General features: G+C 46.9%; 1 protein-coding gene across 4 annotated transcripts in view; it reads right to left on the minus strand.

Annotated features, from left to right (window-relative positions):
• The window catches only part of RETREG1 (reticulophagy regulator 1), a 76,320-nt gene extending 51,040 nt beyond the window's left edge, over window positions 1–25,280 (minus strand). Inside the window, exons 1-3 of one of the 4 annotated variants that reach the window (XM_053246834.1) lie at window positions 25,244–25,280; window positions 6,136–6,242; window positions 1,820–1,850 (exon numbers count right to left, since the gene is read on the minus strand). In XM_053246834.1, the coding sequence (XP_053102809.1) occupies window positions 1,820–1,850; window positions 6,136–6,196 (92 nt within the window). In that variant the 5' untranslated portion in view covers window positions 6,197–6,242; window positions 25,244–25,280. Of the gene's footprint in view, window positions 1–1,819; window positions 1,851–6,135; window positions 6,243–18,559; window positions 18,596–20,483; window positions 20,768–25,120; window positions 25,174–25,243 lie in introns of those variants that run through there. The other 3 variants (XM_053246835.1, XM_053246830.1, XM_053246833.1) reach the window with 3 other exon arrangements.
• Between the last annotated feature and the right edge of the window lie 401 nt (window positions 25,281–25,681).

Raw genomic sequence — 25,681 nt, forward strand, 5'->3', positions numbered from 1 at the left:
TACATAATATGCATGTCTCTCCTACACCATTAATACATGATACAATAGAATTGCGTACATATACTCTGCTGCCCTCTACAGGATCACCTGCTTACAGTCTGCCAAGATCAGTTATACTTAGACAAAAGTTGAAGTAGATAAGAGACCACAGAAAGCAAATGGCAAGGAAGGTGGCAGAAAGGCAACCACAGCACAAAAGCTGGCTGTATAAGCAAATCACGAGAGTCAAACAATGTAACCCTGCTTCAGAGGATGTGACTGAATAAGCCGCAACTCCATGTCAAAATTATTCAGTAGTTCTGCACAAGTTCCTGAGAGATGCATTCCCTCTTCCCCACTTCCTGTGCAATGAGTAGAGCTATTTTGCACCCAACTGAGGAAGAGGTGTATGAGTGTATCAACAGCCAGCCAAACAAGCCCCAATGCAAGAGTCTGCAGATCACAGCAAGGCGGAAGCCCACCCCCAGAGCAGTTTGTGCAGCTCAGCACTCATTTGCCCTCTTACTCTTCAGTGCAAAATTAGCCATTCAGGGAGTGTGCATGTTTAGGACGTTAGTGCACCTCGGTTTGTGCACTGCTTTGGTGCCAAACTGGTTCCAACAACGTCCAAAGCGGTTCAGAACCACACTTAACACATACATGGCATCTGTATATGCACGGGCACCATTTTCGTGGCCAGCATAGTGTTGCTGACCACACAAATGGCATCCACGTGGACGCCCATGTATGTGCCGGCACCACACGTGGGTTCTTGGGGATTTGCTGGTCGAATGACCGTAACAATAAAGATTTGATTTGATTCGATTTGGTTCTTGGGGACAGCACTGTTGCAGCAGTAAGGTGCATGTGGTGGCGGCAAGCAGGTAAAGACCTGCGCTCCTCTTTTTAAAAGATCCTGCTTGCCGCTCCCATCCCTGCAGCAGCGATCCTCAGTTCACACACATCCCAGGTGAGTGCGTGCACACATTAATCTAACACAATTTTCACACAAGTTTAAGCGTTACTCATGAGTACTGCCACTGAAATTAATGGTGCAAGTTGACTTGTCCCTTTGATTTCCATAAGGCAGTTTATGAGTAACCTTAATCTGGATGTAAGCCAGTGACTGGAGCAGCCTGTCTCGTAACCCAACGTGTGTGAGTGTGTGTGTGTGAGAGAGAGAACCTAAGCTGGTCATACAAAATGGGAACTGTTACACACTGGGAAAACTGGGAACTGAATTTTAAAAGTAAATACATACTGAACATGGTCTGCCAGATACAGAACTACTCAAATATGTTAATGACTAGATAAAATATGTATTAACAATGAATATTGCAAAAGGGCATTCATCTAGAGCAGTGTTTTCTAAACTGTTTTTCAGGGAACCCAGAGGTTCCTCAAAAGCTTTTCAGGGGTTTCTCAAACTGGGAAGAAGAAATGAGTCAATGTGAAATGGATTTCAGGAGGAGGTGTGGATCTATTTTAGGTATGTATGTACTTAAATTAGTATGCCACCCTTTTTCCTTGGACTCCAGGACAGTGAACAATAAGTTAAAAATAGCAGATAAAACTATCATTACAAATCCATTTAAAATATACTAAAAATAAACAAAGAGCTACAACCATCAGGGAAACAGAGGGGAGCCACTCATTACTCAAAGGCCTGAGTCAACAGGGAAGTCTTCAATTTCCTCCAGAAGACTGGGAATCTAGATAGCAAGCAAGACCTGGAGGGACTCTGGTTAATGTCTTAAGTTCTTGCTTAGATTTAATACCATGGGAAGGTCTTGTAAAGTCACCAGCAGGATAAGAAGTCAAGCATGTGCCTAACGCTTACCTGTCAGTAAGGCTTCGCCACAATTGTGCTCCTGAAAAAAAGTGGGGGAAAGGATTAATAATCAACCCAAAGAGGCTTCCCCATGTGATAATACATACATAACTCATACTTCCTCTTCCTGCTATTATAGAAGAAACTGTTTAGGGCTTTATAGGTCACAACCAGCACCTTGTGTTTTGCCTGGAAACTTATTGGCAGCCACTGTAGGTCATTCAATACAGGAGTAAAGTGGTCTCTCTGAGATGACCCAGAGACCAACCTGGCTACTGCATTTCTTTACCAACTGCAGCCCCACACAGCACATTGCAGTAGTCACGTTTGGAGGTTATCAGTATATATATCCACCGTCCTGAGGTTGTTTATCTCAAGAAATGGACACAGCTGGTGGCTGAAGCTGATAGAAAGCACCTCTGGCCACTGCCTCAACCTGGGACACCAAGGGGAGATTTGTGTCCAGAAGCACTCCTAGACTGCATACCTTCTGGGGAAGTGTGACCCCTTCCAGAGCCGGCAGATCAAAATTGTCTCCTGAGTTCCGACCCTGCACAATTAAGTACCTCCATCTTATCTGGATTCAATCTCAGTTTGCTATCTCTCATCCAGCCCATCACTATCTCCAGGCAGGCATTTAGGGAGGCTATGCCTTCTCCCAATGATGTTGACATGGAGAATTAGATATGGGTGTCATCAGCATACCAATACACCCTGCACCAAATCTCCTGATGAACTCTCTCAGTGGTTTCATGTAGATGTTAAACAACATCGGAGACAATACTGAGCCCTGAGGGACACCATACAAAAGTTCAGATTTTGAAGAGCAACCGTCTCTAAGGGATACCACCTGGAATCTGCCCAAGAGTTAGGAGAGGAACTACTGCAAAGCAGTGCCTCCCAACCCTAACCCCCTCAGACGCTCCAGAAGGATACTATGGTCAATAAAAGCCACCAAGAGATCCAAAAGGACCAACAGAGTCACATGCCCTCTGTCAATTCCCAGTTGGAGATCATCCATCAAGCCAGCCAAGTCAGTCTCCACCCCATAGCCCACGCAAAAGCCGATAATCGGTTTACTCCAAGACTGCCTGGAGCTTGGAGACCCCCCCCCCCATTACCTTGCCCAATCACCGAAGGTTGGGAACAGGCCTATATTTGCTTAGCTCGGAGGGATCCAATGCAGGCTTCTTCAGAAGAAATCTAATAATTGCCTCCTTAAGACAAGGAGGCATCCTGCCCTCCTTCAGAGAAGCATTTATAATATCTACCAGGTCTTTTACAATGACTGCGCTGCTTGACAGTATAAGCCAGGGCTGTTCAACTTCAGCCTTCCTGCAGATGTTGGCCTACAACTCCCATAATCTGTTTTAATCTGTTTTAATATTCTAACCCGATTTTGGGGCTTTTAATCACTGTAATTGTTTAATTGTTGTTTTAAAATGTTTTTAAATTGTTAATTGTTGTTATATTGTTTTTAATTTGTTTTAGCTTTTTATTGTTTTAGTGGTTTGTTTTAATTGTAAACCACCCTGAGCCATTTTGGAAGAGCGGTATATAAAGCAAATAAATAAATAAATAATAAATAAATAAATAATCCCTGGCTATTGGCCACTGTGGCTGGGGATTATGGGAGTTGTAGTCCAAAAACAGCTGGGGGACCAAAGTTGAGCAGGCCTGGTATAAGCCATGTCAGACAAGGATCAAGAGAACAGCTGGTAGGCCGCAACGTTCCAAGCAGTTTGTCAACAACCGCAGGAGTCACAAATGGAAACTGACCCAGCCTAACCACACAAGAGGAGTTGCTGGACACCTCTGCATCAGACACTGTAGTAATTATGGGATCAGATTCTAAATTGGCCCTGATACAAAATATTTTATCCACAAAGAGCTCATTAAAAAAACAACAGCAGGTAATTGATGGATCCAAATTCTGATTCAAGGGAGGAGGGACATGCACTAGCCCTCTCACAACCCTGAACAACTCTGCTGGGCATGAGCTTGCAGATGCAATACAGGCAGAAATGATTCGCTTGTTTGCAGCATCTACTGCCTGAGCACAGATCTTCAAATGTGCTTTATGTTGTAATCTGTCGGATTCAAGTCTTTCTCCATTTGCACTCTAGTTGTTTACCTCACTTCTTCAACCCCTGTAGTTCTTCCATATACCAAGGGAACAATTTCGAAGCGGGTCCAAGAGGAAGCTTAGAAGCGATCATGTCTATTGTCCTGGTGAATTTGCTGTTCTAATTCTCCATCAGGGTATCAACAGGATCACCAGAATAACCAACACTAAATCCTTCCAAGGACTCTTGGAATCCTATTGGATCCAGTAACCTTCTCAGGCAGATCATCCTAATAGGCTCCTCAGCCGTGCAGAGGTGGGACGTGATTGTGTGTCCAACCTTCACCAGGTGGTGGTCTGTCCATGCCATAGGGGAAATCACAGGAGTCCCCACCCACAGAACACCATCCTGATCAGAGCAAATGTCCAGAAAAAGTGCGACACCAGCAATATGCGTTGGCCCCGAGACCACTTGGGATAGGCCCACAGTTGTCATGGCTGCTATGAACTCCAGAGCCATCCTGGTCCTGAAGTGAACATTTAAGTTGCCCAGCACCTCAAGCCTGGGAGAATCCAAGGCCAAGCCCGAGACAAAGACCATCAGCTCAGTTAGGGACTCCGTTGGGCAGCAGGGTGATCAGTACACCAACAGAAGTCCCAGTCTATCCCTGGTCCCCAAACTTAAGTACACACATTCCATATGGTCAGACACTCCAACAGGGATCCTGGCAAGAGATATGTACTTCTTATAGATCACAGCCACTCCACTTTCCCACCCATGTCCCATCACCTGCTCCTCAACAGTATGCCCTGGAAGGAGAAGCTAGGACCTGATGGGGCCACCACCCTCCTCCATTTATGTATCTGTGACATCTACCAGGTCAGCCTCAGAATCAGATCATGGATGACTTCTGATTTATTTTGGATTGACCTGGCATTACAAAGCAGCAAGGTGAGACTCTGTGGGTGGTTGGCACTGTTCCTCAAGGTCAAAGGGATGGCAGGACAGCCGGAAGTGGAAACAACTAGGAGATTTCAAATTTCCCTTCCTCATAATGGCCTGCTCACTTGCCAACATTACTTCTTCTATTCCCCACCACCAGTGGAATAGCCGTCCCACGATCAGTGAATATGCCCTCCGTCTCCCTATCTCCAGACAAACCCAGACACAGTAGAAACTAATATCACCCACGAACTAAAACAGAAGCTAAAATAAAAATACCCACCCACCACTACCACACACATGTAAGTCCTGGGCAAGGAGGCCTGGCCCTCGCCCTCATTATCCCTCAAAGGGCTGACTCTGGTGTCGCCTTTTCAGTGGCGACCCCACCGGTGGTGGGCCTGCCACCACAGGTAGCATTCCTATATAGGTCCAGAGTTGGCTAGTCTGGGTAGGTGGTATTTGGGAACTGCTGACTCACCTGGGCCCCAGTCCTGCACAAACTCTTCACACAGTAGCTGCAGCCGCCACCGCATAGTCCCATGAGTCAGACAGCAAGCAGCGGGCACCAGTGGGCAGCAAGTAGGCAGGCCAACAGCAGCTGCCGCCAACACAGACTTTCACCCTGGGGCCATCTGGGATGCAGATGTTCTCTTCCTCTCCTGCAGGGCTTCTGGCAAGAGGCAGCATTCCTACATAATCCCAACATTCCTGCCACCACAGGCAGCGTCCCTATACAGGTCCAAAGTGGCTAGTCTGGGCAGGTGGTACTCAGGAACTGCTGACTCACCCTGGGCCCCCATCCTGCTCCCCACAGAGCAGCAGCAGCCACAGTCCCAAGGGTCAGGCAGCAAGCAATATTAACAACCACCTTTCCTCTCTATATAGCACCCATGATAGTTTAACTTAGAACTGTTATTAATGCAGTTCGGAGAATAAGGTAACATTAGAAGATTTCCAGCCAGTACTTACTAATAGCTGTATGCTAGAGTCAAGTCAAACGCAACACAACACACATCCTTTCTGCTTCCCCCCACCTTTACTTAAAATAGCAGCTGCAGAGCGGAGGTGTGAGCACATGACAGGACTGCCACAAGCAAGGGGAGAGCATTTAACACTTTCCAGTCATGCTGTAGCCCTGATGAAGACTGCTCCCCAACATTGCTGTAAGCCCCCCAAAAGGAAGTTTCCATCAGCACTAATGGCACCCATGGTCACTATTCTAAGAAAGATTCAAAGAAAACACACAAGGAGAAGGGATGCATTTAATGCCATGTCTAGCTTGACTCATAGACAGGTACTGAAGCTGTGCCTTACCTCTTACTCGGGACAACACCAGCTCCTTCATTATCTGAATTGTGACCATTCCAAGGAGCATGAGCGAAACCAGGTGATACAATCTCCAAGGAGTTAGCGCAAGGAACCTACAAGAAGGAAAACAGAAAAAATATTTTCAGCTTCTCTTGCCCTTCTAGAGCACAGCCGCAGATCTAGATGACTGAAGGCCTATGGTATATCTCCATGTCACTCTCAGGCCGGAAAGAGGAAACTGACAAAGCAGAAAGCCTTACCAGAGTTGAACTGGAGTCAAGGGGTTAACTGCCCAGAGACAAAAGTCTGGGACAGAGTACAAATTTGATAGGTAGAGGGGTGACAGCTCATTGCTGCCAAAGAGAGCCAGCGTGGTGTAGTGGTTAGAGTGCTGGACTAGGACCAGGGAGACCCGAGTTCAAATCCCCATTCAGCCATGAAAACTAGCTGGGTGACTCTGGGCCAGTCACTTCTCTCTCAGCCTAACCTACTTCACAGGGTTGTTGTGAGGAGAAACTCAAGTATGTAGTACACCGCTCTGGGCTCCTTGGAGGAAGAGCGGGATATAAATGTAAAAATAAATAAAAATAAAAATAGAAGTCATGACAGAACTGGTGTAGCATAATGATTAAGACCATGGGGTATGAGTGGAAATACCAGTGGCTTCACACATCGGTAATGAATTCATTGGATGGCCTGAGACAAGCTACATGGTCTCAACCTCTTCCCCAATTTGTAAATTAGGGATGAAAACAATGCTTTACATGGCTATTGTAAACATAACTTATAAAGTACTTCCAGGGCTTGGAAAAGGAACAGTCTAATACTAAGTATTATTAGCAACATTATGGTGGTGAGAGGAGCTAGTTGTGTATTATTATTATTACATTTATATCCCGCTCTTCCTCCAAGGAGCCCCGAGCGGTGTACTACATACTTAAGTTTCTCCTCACAACAACCCTGTGAAGTAGGTTAGGCTGAGAGAGAAGTGACTGGCCCAGAGTCACCCAGCTAGTATCATGGCTGAATGGGGATTTGAACTCTGGTCTCTCTGGGCCTAGTCCAGCACTCTAACCACTACACCACGCTGGCTCTAGTTGGCAAGACACCAGCTACCGTCAGCTGTAAGATATGGCCATCGAGGTGCATGAGGTCGTGGGAGGAGGAGAATTAGTTATTAATTACTACTACTACTACATTTTATATCCCGCTCTTCCTCCAAGGAGCCCAGAGTGGTGTACTACATACTTACGTTTCTCCTCACAACAACCCTGTGAAGTAGGTTAGGCTGAGAGAGAAGTGACTGGCCCAGAGTCACCCAGCAAGTATCATGGCTGAATGGGGATTTGAACTCGGGTCTCTCCGGTCCTAATTCAGCACTCTAACCATTACACCACGCTGGCTCTAGTAGGCAAGACACCAGCTACCGTCAGCTGTAAGATGTGGCCATCGAGATGAATCAGAAGTCTGACATTAGGTGAATATGATTGGAGAGGTTGAGCTACTCCCTGCATCTCTATGATGTTTAGTATTTCAAATACTCAGAAGACCGGAGTCTCAATTTCCAGATGGTCAGCCCAACCATGAAGCAGGGGGGAGCTGATTCGTTCAAGTGGCAGTCTGTGGGCCAGTTCTTGAGGCAGCATAGCACCTGGGTGGCCTGAAGGAGGAGGAGGGTCAAATGGCCCTATGGTGAATTTCCTCTTCCCTTCTTAATAGAAAAGAACAAAAGGTGGTGGGGAAGGGGAAGAAATCAGGGGTGTGATGCAAGAGCGAGGTAGGAAAGGAAAAAAACTTGAAGTACTGGCTTCTCCCTTACTTTTCTGTATGTTCCCAGGAAGGAAAGCTTCTACTACTGCAGGTTTTGTCAGCAGCAGCTCCTAACTAGAAGAAGGTGTCATTGCTGTGAGCAGGGCCGGATTAAGGGCCACTGATGTCCTAAGCACAGCCCAACAATAGTGCCCCCCTCGGCCCCCTCCATTGCTTAACTGACAAGACATTAAGCAAATTATTTACTTATACCTTAATATTTATTTAAATTTCTACAAGTTTTCTTCTAGATTTTTTAAGGTAAAATAGTTCTACTGCCTATAATTTCTTATAAATAGCCACAACAGAAGGAATGATTGAGAAAAATATTTCTTCTTCAAGGTCAAACATCATAACATACAACCATCTTTTACGTGAAGTTTTATCAATATTTTGTACTGCTCTTTACAGTCATCATAGTTTAGTAGTTTTTCTAAACTTTAGTCGCAAACCGAGCCAAAGAAAATTTTTAACAATGCAGAGTAAAGATGAACAGGACAGATAAAAACAATTACAAAAAATCAACTAAAGTTGAGTGTGGCAGTGAAATGCAAGGTGGCAAAAGTATCAAGGGAAATAATAAAAACTTCTTTCAGAATCAGAAGCTTTATTTCGATCAATGACCAGAACAAACACAAGCAAAAAGAAAAAGAGAATAAAACATCATACTATTTTATACTATACTACTATTTTATGATGTTTTATTCTCTTTTTCCTTTTTGCTTGTGTTTGTTCTGGTCATTGATCGAAATAAAGCTTCTGATTCTTTAAATACATCACAAGCAGGAAACCTGCCAGGGAGCTGTTGGACCATTAGACAATGAGGGAGTGAAAGGGATTATTAAGGAGATGGAGGTTGCAGCTAAATGAGTTCTTTGTGTCCATCTTCATGGCAGAGGATACAGAGCATATACCTGTTCCTGAACCAGACTTTTCAGGGATGGAGGCTAAAGAACTGAGTCAGATAGAAGTGACAAGATATGATGTTCTAAACTGTCTAGAAAAATTGAAAACTAACAAATTGCCAGGGCCAGATGGCATCCATCCAAAAGTCCTCAAAGAACTCAAATGTCAAATTGCCGACCTCCTTGCCAAAATATATAACTTATTCCTGCAATCAGGCTCTGTACCAGAGGACTGGAAAGTAGCAAATGTAACCCGGTTTTCAAAAAGGGATCCAGAGGTGATCCGGGAAATTACAGGTCGGTTAGCTTAATGTCCGTTCCAGGCAAATTGATGGAAAGCATCCTCAAGGACAAAATTGTAAAGCACACAGAAGAACAGGCCCCACTGGGGGAGAACTAGCATGGCTTCTGCAAAAGTAAATCTTGCCTCACAAACATTTTGGAGTTCTTTGAGACTGTCAACCAGTGTGTGGATCCAGGTGATCCAGTTGACATAGTATACCTGGACTTCCAAAAAGCTTTCGACAAAGTTCCTCATCAAAGACTCCTGAGGAAACTTAGCAGTCATGGGATAAGGGGACAAGTACATGTGTGGATTGCGAACTGGTTGAAAGACAGGAAACAGAGGGTAGGGATAAATGGAGAGTTTTCACAATGGAGGGAAGTAAGAAGTGGGGTCCCCCAGGGATCTGTACTGGGACCGATGCTTTTAAATTTATTCATAAATGATCTAGAAGTAGGGGTAAGCAGCAAAGTGGCCAAATTTGCAGATGATACCAAACTCTTTCGGGTAGTGAAATCAAAAATGGATTGTGAGGAGCTCCAAAAGGATCTCTCCAAACTGGGTGAGTGGGCAACAAAATGGCAAATGCGCTTCAATGTTGGCAAGTGTAAAGCACATTGGGACAAAAAAACTCAACTTCAAGTATACGCTGATGGGATCTGAGCTGTTGGTGACTGACCAGGAGAGGGATCTTGGAGTCATGGTGGACAGCTCATTGAAATTGTAACCCAATGTGTTCTCAGTCGACTCAATGTGTGGCAGCTGTGAAAAAGGCCAATTCCACGCTAGGGATCATTAGGAAGGGGACTGAAAATAATACTGCTAATATTATAATGCCCTTATACAAAACTATGGTGCAGCCACACCTGGAGTACTGTGTACAATTCCAACAAATCTAAAAAAGGACACTGTAGAACTGGAAAAGGTGCAGAAGAGGGCATCCAAGATGATCAGGGGCCTAGAGCACCTTTCTTATGAGGCAAGGCTACAACACCTGGGGCTTTTTACTTTAGAAAAAAGACGATTGCGCGGAGACATGATAGAGGTCTATAAAATCATGCATGGTGTGGAGAAAGTGGATAAAGAGAAATTCTTCTCCCTCTCAGATAACACTAGAACCAGGGGTTGTCCCATGAAATTGATTGCCAGGAAATCTAGGACCAACAAACGGAGGTACTTTTTCACACAATGCATAATCAACTTGTGGAATTCTCTGCCACAGGATGTGGTGACAGCCAACAACCTGGATGGCTTTAAGAGGGGTTTGGATAACTTCATGAAGGAGAGATCTATCATCGCCTACTAGTTGGAGGGCTGTAGGCCACCTCCAGCCTCAAAAGCAGGATGCCTCTGAGTACCAGTTGCAGGGGAGTAACAGCAGGAAAGAGGGCATGCCCTCAACTCCTGCCTGTGGCTCCCAGTGGCATCTGGTGGGCACTGTATGAAACAGGATGCTGGACTAGATGGGCCTTGGGCCTGATCCAGCAGGGCTGTTCTTATGTTCAGTGAAAGAGTTAAGGGCATGATAGCTAGGGGGAATACTCTGTGGTGCCCCCACTTCCCTTGATGCCTTAAGCATGTGCTTGTTTTGCCTTATGGTTAATCCAGGGCTGGCTGTGGGCTGAGCTTTTCCACTGTCATTGCCCATATCTTCCCTAGTGAGCAGGGAAGATTAGCTACATGAGAAGAAATAGTGAAAGGGGCAGGGCAACAGAAGTCTGGCCAGATAACTCCTTTCCTCTGGTGGGGAAAAAGCTGCTCCTGTTAACAAGATTCAGTGCTGAGGGCTTTCTTCTTCATGGAAGTGCAAGAGAAGATTGGTGGCAGTGGAGAAAGCCACTGTTTCTAGGCTTTTCTTTCCACACGGACAGCCAGTGGGAGCACCCTTTCCGAGTTCTAAACAAGCACAGCTGGGCTACTCTCAGGCCTTGACAAGTTTTCTTTGGATTTAGGAGCCAGCCCAAAAATGTAGGAGCCAAATAAGAGACACTTGACAATGTTACCGGACTTAGTCACGGACATTGTTTGTGGTGGGTGAGGGCAAATGGGCTTCTCTATCACTTTTTACAAGAAACATACTTAGAACAGAAACAGACTGCCTGGGACTAAAAGATTTTATCAAACAACTCTGCTTCTGATATTTATTTTATTTAACACATTTTTATACCACTCCATACACAAGTCTCTGGGCTGTTCACAATTTAAACACACAATCAAACCATTAACACAATTACAACAGTTTAAAATACAGATAAAAATTTGAAACCTTTACTTTAAAAACAATAAACTAAAAGCTTGACTAAACAGTTATGTCTTCAGGTCCTTCTTAAAAACATCCAAGGGAGGGGATGCTCGAATTTTGTTAGGAAGCACATTCCAATGTCCTGGGGCAACCCTAGAAAAGGCCCAGTTTCAAATCACCACCAACCAAGCTGGTGGCAACTGCAACCAGACCTCCACAGATTATCTTTAGGCAGCGGGGTTCATGAAGATGGCAGCATTCTTAAATACATTCTCTTGAATATCCTAGTCTAGGCGCCACAGTTTCCTAGCAGCTAGAATTTGTCAAGCCCTATCCTATAGGATCTGCATTATCAAACGTTTATATCCCGTCTTTTCAATAACAAAATATGCCTAATTTGGCTAAGCGTAATATAAATGAATTACTATTAAATACAACCACATGAATGGGCTGTTTGGCTCAAAAGTCTAAAGCAGATATGCACAACTTCAGCCCTCCAGCTGTTTTTGGACTACAGCTCCCACCATCCCCAACCACAGCAACCAATAGTCAGAGATGATAGGCATTGTAGTTCAACTGCAGCAGGGCTGAAGTTGTACAACCTGGTCAAAAGGCTGAAGAACTGCTGTCCTGCACATCGTCAGGCTGCTTAAATCCCACTGACTTTAATAAGATTCATGGTGCCTTGGTGCAGGGTAGCAGCCATGGTCATTTCTAGTGATTAGAGCTTGCCAAGTGTTTATACTTTGAATCACAATTTATCCTAAAGAAGTTTGCTCCCAAGAAATGTATACAGCTTTTTGTTACATTTTCAAAAAGGTGATCTGAAATGTTTATTGAGTTAAAGGTTCATGCAAATCCTTCAGCTAATATTCTAAATTTAGCATCTTAAGCTACAATAGCTTTGTGCCTAGTCTAATATACTTAATATGCTTTAGACAAGAATGATGCAAAGAGCGTCTTCCAGGAGCCTAATCAGTTTCTGTAAAAAGTAGCATGTTCTCTGGTGAAGTTCTTGCTTTCACCCCCTCTAAAAACTCATTTCATTGACATATGAATCAAATAATACAACAAAGGAAATTCTGGATTCTTAGAATTCCACCTTGTCATTCAGTACTTTTGCAGCACTAAGCCCCAGAAAATGCTTCAATAGCTCAAGTTTAAAATTCCAACATACGGTACATGAGTCACTTCACTAGGTACCCCACACCATTGTTCATCTGTAGGCTAAGGGGGAAATACAGAATTTGTTCGCTTTCACTTCCCTCCCTATCCCATACATGCAGAAATGCATCCTAAAGATCACACAAACAGTCTTGAAAGTAGTCAGTTGCTTCTGGGCTTTTAGGCCTCAAATGACTAACACAAATACACCTGAATAAGCACGCTTATAAATATGTTTGTGAGTTATTAACTTGCAAGGCTGTTTCATGAATCAATGCAGAGTCACTGAATATATAGTTACTCAGCTACAAGGTTAGTCACACCAAAGTTGCAAATACTGGCACTGACATATTAACTCAGTCTCGCCAATCAAAAAGAAAAACACTGATGAGGTAAAGGTTTTAGTGGCTTTCCTTGGCAAGTGGGACGTACTGAAAAAACTACAAAACAATGCATAACTAAAAAATGGGCAAGCCAGAAATAGCCACAAAAAGCAATGGGAAGGACTATGGGGATGGGGAGGTGGTAGGAGAGAGAGAGAGAGACTCGCCATCCAGGAGCTGAAAATAAAGCTTGCAAATAGCCACTTGCCTGATCATCTATGGAAAATAAGAATGCCCTCCAGGCAAGGTAGGTGGGATTCTTCCCTTTAAGGCCCTCCGTGGTTGAACCGAGCACACACACCCTGGTCTGTTATTTCATGCACAAGCCCTGGTGAGGATCTGACTCACCTGCTCCCCACTCCCTTTACACACATGGGGAGGAAATCAGAAGTGTCCTTTTGCTGTTTGCGACAAACAGTTTGCTGTTTCATCCAAAAGCAGCACACTGTGGCTTATCCAAACCACTGTTTGTGTGTAAACCAGCTTTGCATTTCAACAGGTTGTGGTCTGCACAAACCATACTGCTTTTGAACAAGATGGCAAACTTCAGTATGTTGTAAATGGAAATCGGAAACTTTTGATTTCCCCTCTTGCATACGGAAGAGATCACAATGCAAGTCAGAAGCTCGCTGCATAAGAATAAACCATGGTTTGTTATGTCTGACCGAGAGCAATGTGTTGCAAGTTGCTAATATGTACATATGCTCAAGCAAGCTAGTAAAATATGAAGCAGATAGGGATGTGCCTGAACCAGCTCAGGCAGCCATGGGCAGGGTGGGGATCAGTTCCTTTTAAAATCAGGGAAACAGGTCCTTAATTGCTCCTCTGCCACCCCACCACTTTTCCTGACATGGCGCTCGCTTTACAGAGCACCACATGCGGCTGCAGTGCGGCTCCCAGCAGTCTGCGCATGGCATCAGAACGCACATGGCTGCCACGCATGCATGACAGCCATGTCCGTGCCAATGCCATGCACCAGCTACCGGGAGCCATGCTGCAGCCGTGTGTGGCCTTTTGTAAAGCGAGCACCGTGCCCAGAAAAGCAGTGGAGTGGCAGAGCAGCAGGTTAGGACTTGCTTATCTGGTTTTTCAAAGAACCAATCCCTACCTCGCCAAACTGGTTTGGATGTGGGTGCCCCAGCCCAGGGGCGTAGCTAGGGGAGAGGGGTCAAGTCTGATCTACAATTGTAATCAAGTTTATCTATCTAGGGGAGTGGGAGCCTATGTCCATCCCTCTCTCTGCCGCCCCCCCAGAGTGAGGGAGATAATGAAGAAAACAGGGAGGGATGGAGCTGGAGGGCCCTTGGGAGCTGGGGGCCCGTGTTCTTTGAACCCTTCCGCTCAATTATAGCTATGCCCCTGCCCCAGCCAGTCTGACACTTCTGTAAGGAGGCACCAAACTGGTTTGGGCACATCCCTAGAAGCAGTTTTTAAAGCTGGTGGTTAGCCTGACAAAATACTTTAAAAAGTGATTTTCTAGAAGAAGTCCAAAGTTTCGCTCCATTTCAAAGGCTATGAGATTAAAACTCAGTCTAAATCATACTTACAAAATTCTAAATTAACATACCAGGGAGATTCAAAGTAGCAATAGGAGAACATAGGAACATAGGAAACTGCCATATACTGAGTCAGACCATTGGTCTATCTAGCTCAGTATTGTCTTCACAGACTGGCAGCAGCTTCTCCAAGGTTGCAGGCAGGAATCTCTCTCAGGCAACGTACTGTATGCTTTGGTAGTTTGCTGGTTCAATAAAAATATCTTGTCATATCTTGGAGAAGCCAGGGAGGGAACTTGAAACCTTCTGCTCTTCCCAGAGCAGCTTCATCCCCTGAAAGGAATATCTTGCAGTGCTCACACATCAAGTCTCCTATTCATATGCAACCAGGGCAGAACCTGCTTAGCTATGGGGACAAGTCATGCTTGCTACCACAAGACCAGCTCTCCTCTGCTCCTCACTACTCTCCTCTGCTCCTCACTAATTTCTATTAGTGAAGTGCCATATCACAGACAGAATTCCTCAAGAAAGCTACTATCAAAATTCAACAGAACCTTCCTATCTGTCCTCTTTTGGTCTGTAAAAATAAGGAAATCTCAGTTTGACCTTCTAAAGAAAACACACTTGCTAGAATAGAAACCCTGTTGAATTTGTGCACCAACAGATCTGCAACAGATGAGTTGAGATTCAGAACTCTGAGAAGCTATTCAGATAAGCAGAAAATAGGGTTACATTCTGAAAGCAGATAGAACCCTATTTTTACCTCATAGCAAACAAATGGGTACATGCTGCAAAAGTGTGAGCGACACACGATTAACATTTTAAGGTTCTCTCCAGCCATTGCTAGCATTGTTGGTCCTCTAGCCCCGCCCATCGCAACAGCAGTCCGTGAGTGGACAGAGCAAGCACGTGACCCAAGGAATCCACTCAGAGGGCTCTAAGCTGCAGTCCCTCTTTGCTGCTCCCTGATTGGTAGCCTCAGTTAACCCTTTCCTGGCAATTGCAGCACTGTCAAAGGAACTGAACTCCATCCTGATGCCCAAAAGGAGAGAGAAGACTAGAGCAGCTGCAGCTGCCAACCAGCCCCAAAGGAAGAGTCACACACACACACCCAATGCACTCCTCAGATCCAGGAGGGACACAGCACATGCCCCCTGGAGCAATTGCCAGATGCCAATGAGAGCAATTGCAAGATGCCCCCATAAGTAGCCCAGGCAAAAGGCACACTCCGTACACCGCAGCATGGTTTGGGAAGGCAGAAGGGGGAACCTTCCCCTTGCCCGCTCACCCTCCCCGCAGCTGTGGCTGTGGCCTCCGTGGCACACACCCCACCCCACTGTATAGTGTGTGTAGAAGGTAAAAGGGAGAAAAAAACCCCACTGCCGCTGTAGCCAAGCGGTGACTCTGCCTCCCCATCAATCCGCCACTGCCACCCCTTGCTAGCCTCCCTGGCCGTAGGAGGGTGGGCATGTGGGAGAGGGTGTCCCCATCACCCACCTGCCCTGGTGCTGCCACTTGCCACTCTTGCAGTGCCAGCAGGGTGGGAGAGTGAGTGGCAAAGTGTCGCCCACACCTGCACACCCTCATTGGCACTGCTACCATCTTGATGATGGTGGAGAGGGTGGGCGGGTGGGTGCAGTGTCACACCGAGGCAAATTGGGCACCTGGACTGCCCCCGCCGTGAGGCCCTCCACCGCTGCTGTGAGCCCCCTGCTGCCACCACGAGCCTCCCTCCACTGCCATTGCCGCCATGAGGCCAAACCAGTGACCCTTGCATGGACAGTCGTTCCAGCGGTAGTTCCCACTCCACCAGCAGATGGAAGGAGGAACCGGTGGAGCCCAGAGCGGTGTACTACATACTCAAGTTCCTCCTCACATCAACCCTGTGAAGTAGGCTAGGCTGAGAGAGAAGTGACTGGCCCAGAGTCACCAAACAAGTCTCATGGCTGAATGGGGATTTGAACTCGGGTCTCCCCGATCCTAGTCCAGCACTTTAACCACTACACCATGCTGCAGGCAAGGGCAGCTGCAGGCAAGGGCAGGGACACTCCTGCTCTTGTCCAGTGATTTGCAGGGGACAGGAAGGAGCACAAAAATCCCCATTCAGCCATGATACTCGCTGGGTGACTCTGGGCCAGTCACTTCACTCTCAGCCTGACCTACTTCACAGGGTTGTTGTGAGGAGGAACTTGAGTATGTAGTACACTGTTCTGGGCTCCTTGGAGGAAGAGTGGGATATTCTATATTATTAATTCTTCTAGACGGGCCATGCGCCCTGCAGAGCAGCTGGAAAGCAGTTTGACAGTTGGATCGGGGGCGCTGTGAAGCAGCAGGGAGCTCGGAGGCTGGGGCAGCTTCGGGAGCTGGACAGTTGGCTCTGAGGGCTGCGGGCGGCAGACGGTTGGCTGAACCGCGCCGTGAAGCAGCAGGGAGCTTGGAGGCAATGGCAGGGGGAAGCAAGGACTGCAAGACAGAGATAGAAAGACGGAGGACAGAGAGCACAAGCACGAGACTTGTTGAGCGCCTTGCGGGGGGCGAGCGCCTTGCGGGGGGCGAGCGCCTTGCGGGGGGCGAGCGCCTTGCGGGGGGCGAGCGCCTTGCGGGGGGCGAGCGCCTTGCGGGGGTGGCAAGAGCGAGCGAGAGCATTGCGGGAGTGGCGAGAGACTTGTGGGGGGAGAGCAGGGTGGTGAGAGCGAGTGAGAGCGTTGCGGGAGTGGCGAGAGACTTGCAGGGGAGCGGGGTGGCGAGAGCGAGAACATTGCGGGAGTGGCGAGAGACTTGCAGAGGGAGAGTGGGGGTGGCGAGAGCATTGCAGGGGGCAGTGAGAGCGAGCAAGAGTGTTGTGGGGGTGCAATGCCACAGGCTCAGTGCAAGAACACACAGATGCTCTGTGCAGGGTCAGCTAGTAAAATGTAAAATGAATGAATAGTATGACATGTGTCTGTGCAACTATTCCCCTTAGGGGATAGGGCTGCTATAGGAAGAAGGATTTGAGCTCCCTGCCCGGCATCTCCAGGTTGGGCTGAGCGGCAATCCTGCCGGAGAGCCTCGGGAAGCCACTGCCAGTCTGTGTCGACAGTACTAAGACAGTACTAAGCTGGATGGACTAATGGTCTGACTCAGTGAAAGGCAGCTTCCTATGTTCATATTTTTCCTTGGGCTCATTTGCAAAGTGCCTGCCACTTTAAGGAAGCTCAGTGCTGTTTGCTGGACAGGCTTTCCCCAAGCAAACTTCTGCTTGCTTTGCAGCCCACTCTGTTATCCAGGCTCTATGGTATCCCCGGGGAGGGAGCCTCAAGCAGGGTCCCACAGCATTCCGTGGCTCCACACGGGCACTGGGAGGGGGTAGGCAACCTCCCCTGCTTGCTGAACCTGGTTTTAGAGGAGGGACTGGGAACTGGGTGACCCTCTTTTGACAGAGCCCTGTTTGAGAGCTTGCCGAGGTTCCACATGGTAGTGCTAACCCTGCCTTCAGACCTCAAGCCCTGTTTTTGCTGGTCATGAGAATAGCTTCTGAATCTAGTACTTGGGAAAACTGGAGCAGAAACTGCCTCAGGTTGTCAGACCAACAATACAAAGCAATAACTCGAAGTACTTCCCTCTACAAGGGATTATACTAGGAGAAAACATTATTTTCCTCAAGTAAGATATTATTTGAGATGCCACCTTCATAGAAGTGCATACTTCCTCTAATGAAACACACTAGAGGACTGAAATGAGTGCATGCCTATAGCTTACTGCCTCGATTAAAAAAAAAGTCATACCAGAAATGCTCACACAAGTGGATCAAAAGCTGAAACAAATCCAATTCGCTGTGAAGAGGATCCTTGCACAGTTCAATTAGCAGATTATATGAAGAAGGCAGACTCTCGCCAAGCACGTAGCTAGCAGCCACAAATTGGAGGCTGAAAATGGAAAGCACAATGCTCACTTAAACCAGAGGATGAACAAGCTCATAGCCAATGTGATAGGAAAGTATGGAATTTGTTTTGATGTTCCAAATATAAGATCTAGATTACTGACGATACAAGAGCCTTGCACAACTTCTGATCCAACAAGCCTACCATCCTTGTATTGTGGTTTGTCAAACGCTTGGCAACTCCTGTGTTTTTGTAGTTATGGGCAAGCAACAAGAACAAGTTGTTTACCTCTTCCTGGTGAGCTGCCATACATGGCCAGTAGTCTGTAGCATTTGGCTTAGTGAGCCACACAACATGAAGACCTGACATATGAACTGGGAGATAACAAAAATAGAGTTGGCATTTTACTACATAACCAAATGTCACCAGATAAACAGGACGCAATAGACAAGAGGTAGTGGTGGATGTTGACCCATCAGTATTACCTATGTTACACAACTCTTTTTTTCTGCTTGCTGTGTGATATAACCAATCTTTTCAATAGGAACTTGTTGATACCTGTGTGGATGGAAGAAAAGTATCTTTGAAAAGAGTTCAAAACTGCACAACAGTTGTGCTGGGTGGATAACAGATCCACCCAAAAGCTATGGAAAGGGGGAAAAGAAAATAAGTTCAGTGATGTAGAGACTGGTTTAGGCACCAGGAAAATGGAATACAAAGAGCCTGGAAATGAATGACAGTTTAAGGGATTACAGTTTTATCCTAGTCAGACTAGTAGTTCAGTGCCATTTTACATCAGGGAAAGCATACAACATGGGATGTCAAGAAAGCTTGAGGAGCAAGACTTCCCTTAAATTTTTTTTTGGGGAAAGACATATCGGGGAGACAGATGGGGTGGTTCAGTAAAATGAAAGGTTTCTACATCCCTGTGGGATGTGGTCAATCTACTGTCTGTCTAGTTTGCAGAATCACTCTGAACCTCAAGGCAAACATTATGCCATATTACATATATTATTGTAAGATGCTCTCTTTCTCTTATTCTACCTCTCCACATCAGTTTTGGCTCTTCCTTCTAAGCATTCCTTAGGTTCCTTTGACGTTTCCTGGTATCATCCAGTCACAGCTGATTCAACTTTCACTTCTGCAACTCTTGGCTTGAAAAAGTTCTCCTGCTTCTGTTGTTGTTTTATGGTTTTTACTGTTTAACTGATTTTAAGCTTTTAAATGCATTGGTGGAGTTTTATTGTATTTTAACTTTTGAAAACAGTCTTGGGATGCCTTATGAAAGGCAGTATAAAAATTGAATAAATGCCAACTTACTATTCCTTCACTCTCCCATTGCTTTCTGCCACCAATGGGAGAAAACAATTTCTCCCATGGCTTTCTGCCCTGTAATCACTAATTTATTCCCATGCGCTTCCTTTCATTTCCTTCCAGAATGTCTCTTGGGAAACATATTGCAACAACACCTTGAAAAAAGTGAAAGGAAAGAAGGATCTAGCACAGTGGGCATGAAGACAAAGACACAGAAGTGATGCAGAAGAGCTCAATACCTGTTAAGAGAGAAGCCGCAAGAGCAGACCTTAACTTATAAGGGGTGGGGGGAGGTACTTGGGCTCAGATCTACCCAGGTGTCACATGCCCCTTACCTACCCTCAAATATATGAGGGAACCAATTGTGGCTACTCAATGCCAAGAAAAAACATACTTCTTCACACAACACTATAATTAACTTACGGAATTCACTAACGTAGGAAGCAGTAATGGCCAATAGTTTAAGTGTGTTCATACAAGTGTCAGGGGCAGGACAAACACATTAACCATCACCTAATGCTCCTGGCCTGAGAGCAAAATGGAACCTCTCTGCTCAGGGGCAGTACGCCAAGCCACGGGGTGAAACCACCAGGGAGAAGCTGATCATGGCCTGCCTGTTGAAGGTTTGCTGCTGCTAGCCTCACAACGTTCTTGGACGAGGTGGGCCCCTGAGCTCTTATGTTCACTCTGCACATGCTCAAAGCCGCCGCACCTTTCTTTCCCGCTTCGCTTTGCAGGTTTTCAAGCGGAACCCCACGGAACGTGCAACAGGGCTGAGCCGAGGGGGGAGGAGGAAGGCGGGGCGGGGGTGGTGGGAAAAGAGGTCTGCCTGCGCGAGATCTAGACGGGGAGCCCAGCCAGGGGCGGAGAGGGCGGTCTGGCTGTGCCTCTGTCTCACCAGAAGAGCAGGTTGGCGCAGAGGAACCCGGCCAGGGTGCGGAGCGGCCTCTTCCCGGACCAAGCCAGCACCAAGCTCACGCAGCAGCAGCGCCCCGCCGCAGGCTCCGGCTGGCACGCCCTCCTCCCGTTCTCCTTTTCTCCCCCCGGCTGCTCCCGTTCCTCCTCCTGGTGGATCGGCGGCGGCAACTCTCCATCACCACCAGCCATCTCAGCGGGGACAGCTGACATCATAAAGAGCCGAGAGGGGACGAGCCAACTGAGGCTTGTGTACATCCGGGCGCACACGCCGGGCCCTCTTCTCGGCCGGCTCCAGCCAATAGATGCCTCCGATCGGGCTAGGTGGGGCTGATGATTGGTTACTTGGGAGCGAGCCTCCCCCCGCCCAGGACGCTGTAGGGAGGGGCTGGCGGCGATGGCCGTGGTGGCAATGAAAACGGGGGGAGGCGAGTCTGAGACACGTGTGGAGGGAAGGGTCGGGGTCGGGGTCGGGGTCGAGGGAGAGACTTGGACCACGCAGACGAAGAGCCTGCCTTCGTGTCCGGCGGGCTGAGAATCAAGAGGGCAAAGCAGTGGGCGGAGGGGGGCGGAGGCAGGAATGCTGAGGTGGTTTATAGGTAGTGTCAAAAGTCTGAAGCTGCTTGCGCCTCAGATGCTGCCGGGGAAGGAGAGGGGGCTGGAGGTCCTTCCATTGGGACAATCTGGGGAAAGGTACAAATAATAACGCCAGTTTATGTGCGGGAAGTGGGTGTGGTTTTGTTTGTTTTACCATTTTACCTAGTTCTGTGCATTGAAAAATAAAATCATAATAGTGTATCCTTTAAAACAATAAAAACAGCAGCCAGTTAAGCCAGCAGGTCAATAATGTGAAATACTCCCCAGCAGCAGTCAGATGTAATACAGCAAAACAGGACAGGAGCAAGCAGTGGTAAAGGCCCTTTGAAAAAGAAGGGTATTCAGCTGCCTCTGAAAAAACTGTGGGGAGAAAGCTGACTGGACAGTTCATGAAAGAGAGTTGCACAGCATTGGGGCTACTACAGAGAAGGCCCTGCTTCTTGCAAAAGCTAATTTATACTCTTTATCAGGTGAAATCAGGAGCAGAGATGCCATGTCCTGAGGTAATGGGGACGCAAGATCTTTAGGACATAAAAAGTCAAAATCAGCACACTGAATAGTGGCCAGAACCAAACTGGCAGGTAGCTATTTAAAGTAGGGGAAATGAGAAAACTGAGGATAGTCATATGAGAATATTTGGAAGTCTGGGCAAGGAATGTACTGAGTTTGAAGGGTTGCATATACAATATGTCAACCCCAAAGATTCAACATTTTGATTTAGAACTGTGAGCTAAGATGATTAATTCAAAAACAGGAGCTTTGATAAGGGAACCAGGGGCGTAACTACCATTAGGCAAGGGGAGGTGGCTGCCTGGGGCCCCCCAGAGGCAAGTCACATGAGGCAAATCACATGACTATATATTGTGAAGTATGTGTGTGCATCCGCGAGGGGCCCATTTAAAAATTTTTTCTCTGGGCCCACTCCAGCCTTTTTACGCCCCTGGAAGGGACTATCTCTCTCGGTGTGATTTCAAAGTAAAGTTGCCATATAGTAGCTTAATCTTAGCCACTAACAGCCATCCCAAACAAGGTCTTCCAGAGTGTGTGGAAATTTCTGAGATTCCCACATCTGTAAATCTTCAGGGGAAACTGTGGGATAGCCACAGGCTAGACTCTCTGCATGTTCTCATTCAGTAGACCTGTTGCATTGATGTAGTAATTAAGAAATAGATAGATAGATAGATATCATAGGGAAAAGAAAACAAGGGTTCACACCAGTGGTCTTAAGCCCTGGGGTTGTTTGGCATGCTTTTCTTTCCATGTCTGTCCCAAAGAAATTAACAGGAACTCCATGGAAAAGTGAGGTAAGAGTTAGACAAACTAGCAGATGCATTCACTCAAGTTCAATCCTGTTGTTTTTCGTACTAGTTGACATGATTTGGCTCAGAGGTATTTTCTTCAGGTCAAGCATCTTCATACTATATGAGGGCTCAGATTGATTAAAACCCACTCCTATTTCATTCTATATCTATTCTGGTACAACACACATCTTCTGTTGGACTTTACTTGCTATTAAGCAGAACTTGGTGACATTTAGAGCTATCATATCATTCAAATCCACTAAAAGTTTACATAAAAATTATCTGACCATCCTTTAAAGTCTTTTTTAAATGGCAGCAAATAATGATCCTGAATTATTGGAAAATTATTTTTAAAAAGATCTTCAGACCCATTTCCTTAATTACTAAAATAAGTTATTAATAATTTTTGATCTTTTTTTCTAATTATACTAAAGCAGTTTGCATAATCAACTGTAACATAAGCACAATAACGGTGGACAGCAAAGCAGTGAATAAGTTGAAATATGTTTCCTAAATCTGACTGAAATTTTAGCTATGAATAACTCATAATGTAGTACTTTCATCGCCTCAAATCTTGTGCTCCAGATCCATGGTTATTTCTTTTTTTAATTTAGAAAATTATGTGTTTGGAAATTATCAGTTAATTAACATTAAATAATTATTCAAACACTGAAAAACATATTGATAGCCAAATTGTAACATGTTTTCATAAAATTTATAAATGGAAACAATGTATCTACAAAAGTCTGCCATTGCACTTTGCATTCTCTTAAACCAGACCCTGAAGATCCTCGAGCATTACCCATGGACCCCCAGCTCATTTATATAATATATTTTCATAGGGCTCCAGTAAAAACTGGAGAAAAAGTAGGTAGTTAATTTCAAGAATTTTATTCTGGCTCACCAGGAAACAAATTACTGTACATTTAGTGCAGCAAAAGTTTTCTAGGTACTATCTGGACCTACCCCAATTATGATATCACTGATCTAATTTTACAGTTATTTTCCTTTTATATGAGTAAATGCAGGACTTTGTAAGTACTACAGTGAGCCGGGTCTCACGATCCGTGAGACCCGGTTCCATTCAGTGAGCGGGAAGAACGGGCTAAGCCCGCTCTCCCCACTCACAAGTGGGGAGGGAGCCCTGGGTGGCTGGATCGGCCGTCCATATGATGGACGGCCCCGAAATGGAGCCGGCGGGGGCTGGGGAGCTCAGGGGCCATGTGGCCCCTGGAAGCCCCAGTATGCCCTGCGCGAGTGCGCAGGGCATACTGGGGAGACTCCCGAGCCGGGAGGCTGCTTTTAAGCCTCCCAGCCGGGGGTCTACTCGCGCGTAGCCATGGCATGGAGCCGCACCGCGGCTACTCACAAGCAGTTAGCCCGGGTTTGCAGAGTGCTCGCTCCGCAAACCCGGGCTAAGAGGTGGGCTACAGGAGCGGGTTAGCCGCTCCGGAACCACCGGGCTCGACTGCGAGCCTGGTGGTTCTAATGATCACAAAAATCGGGCTAGGATTTTCCTAGCCCGATTTTTGTGATCATAAGAATAGCCCCAGTATTGGCCAAACTCTGTCTGTAATTGGCATTAATGGTACTTTCTCCCATCTGTCTTTAAGATTCAGTAGCAACTGGTAAACTTGAGATAATAAATCTCTTATTCCCCCTTCTTCTCAGAGGTGTATCTAGGGAAAATAGCACCTAGGGCAAGCACTGAAATTGTGCCGCTATCCAAACAGGGATGATGGAACTTGAAGTCAACAATATCTGGAAATCCCTGTTAAAAGGAACACTGTACCATTTAGACATGGTTGTTGATCAGAACCTGAAAACATGAGCCATCTCTGTTAAAGACTTAGAACAACAGTCAGGAGTTATGTGAGGCTTCCAAGTGCCATTTTCTCTGTCTCATCTCATGCTTCTTAAAAAACATGACTTTGTCCTAGAGGATCACCTGCCCAAATAGCCACTAACAAAATAGGGGAAGAAGAAGGTGGCGGGGGGGGGGGATCTATAAACCAGTGAATGATTCCTGCCAGCCTTCGTCTTGTAATGACTGTTGGCTCATGATGGGGTATATGTGCATTCACCATTCTAGTGCTTACTTTGACACCAGGAGGGAGGAGGATACATTAGTTTGCCACACTAGACAGAGGCATTTGCAACAGGAGCAGACAGCCAAGTTCTGCCAGGGCCAAAACCAGCCCCTGCCAGACTAAGAAATCATTGTAATTTGCCCCTTCCTGTCACAAGCAGTGTGCTGTTCTTTTATCATTGAGTCTAATTCTCAGATATCCCAGTCATGGATGGAAAATTCAGGGTCAATTTACAAGAGACACATTTTCTACATGGAAGTTTCTTCTGTGCAGGTGTTGTGCAGAAACCCATGTGTAGTGATCAATACATCTATATATATAACTAGTCACATTAGGCCCGTTACAATAACGGGTGCTAGAAGAACCGTTGCCGCCCGCGCCCCCGCCTCACCTCCTCTGGGCCTCCTCTGGCAACTGGCGGTGGCGGCAGCGGCGCCGGGTAGTTCCCACTGTGTGGCAACTTCCCCCCGGCTTCCCCCCGGGCCCGCTTCCCCTGGACTCCGGCTTCCCCCGGGCCCGCCGCCTTCTCCAGCCTCTCCTCCCGCCTCCTCCCGGCCGGGCCCACCGCCTTTTCCAGCCGAGCCCGTGGCTCTGGCTGGGCCCACCGTCTCCCGGGCCCGCCGCTGCCTCACCCGGCTTCCCCCACCGCCTCCTCGCTGTGCCTCGGCCGGCCCGGCACCTCGGCTCCTCGGCCTCTCCCCGTCGCTGCCGGGCCAGGCCCACCAGCGGCCATGGCTGCCGCCGCCGCAACAAACCTTCCGCTCCCGCTCAGCCAATGAGAGGCCGCATGCGACACGCATGCACAGAACACCTCCCAGAGACACGGATGCAGGTACCTTAGGGACGCAGGCACCCTAGCGTTTTATTATATAGGATTCTCCTGGGTGTGCCTTGGAATGTGCGTCCCAGTGCCCAGCTGATTGGCTGAGTGGCAGACACGCCTGATTGGCTGAAGCGCACCCAGGAGGATTGGTCGCCATGGTGGCGGCGGACCCAGCCACATAGGCCAGAGATGGTGGCGGGCCCAGCCCGGCCACAGAGGCAAAGCTCAGGAGGGGAGAAAGAAAGTGGGAGCAGAAGTGGCAGTGGGGAGGAGAGGTGGATGGTCCTGGAGACTGCGGCAGAAGGTGGGGGAGAAGAGGTAACCAATGACCCCAAAGAGTGCACAGATGTTCTGTGTGGGGTCGGCTAGT

This window comes from Hemicordylus capensis, chromosome 4, assembly GCF_027244095.1.
Source record: "Hemicordylus capensis ecotype Gifberg chromosome 4, rHemCap1.1.pri, whole genome shotgun sequence".
In the NCBI taxonomy this organism is placed as follows: domain Eukaryota; kingdom Metazoa; phylum Chordata; class Lepidosauria; order Squamata; family Cordylidae; genus Hemicordylus; species Hemicordylus capensis.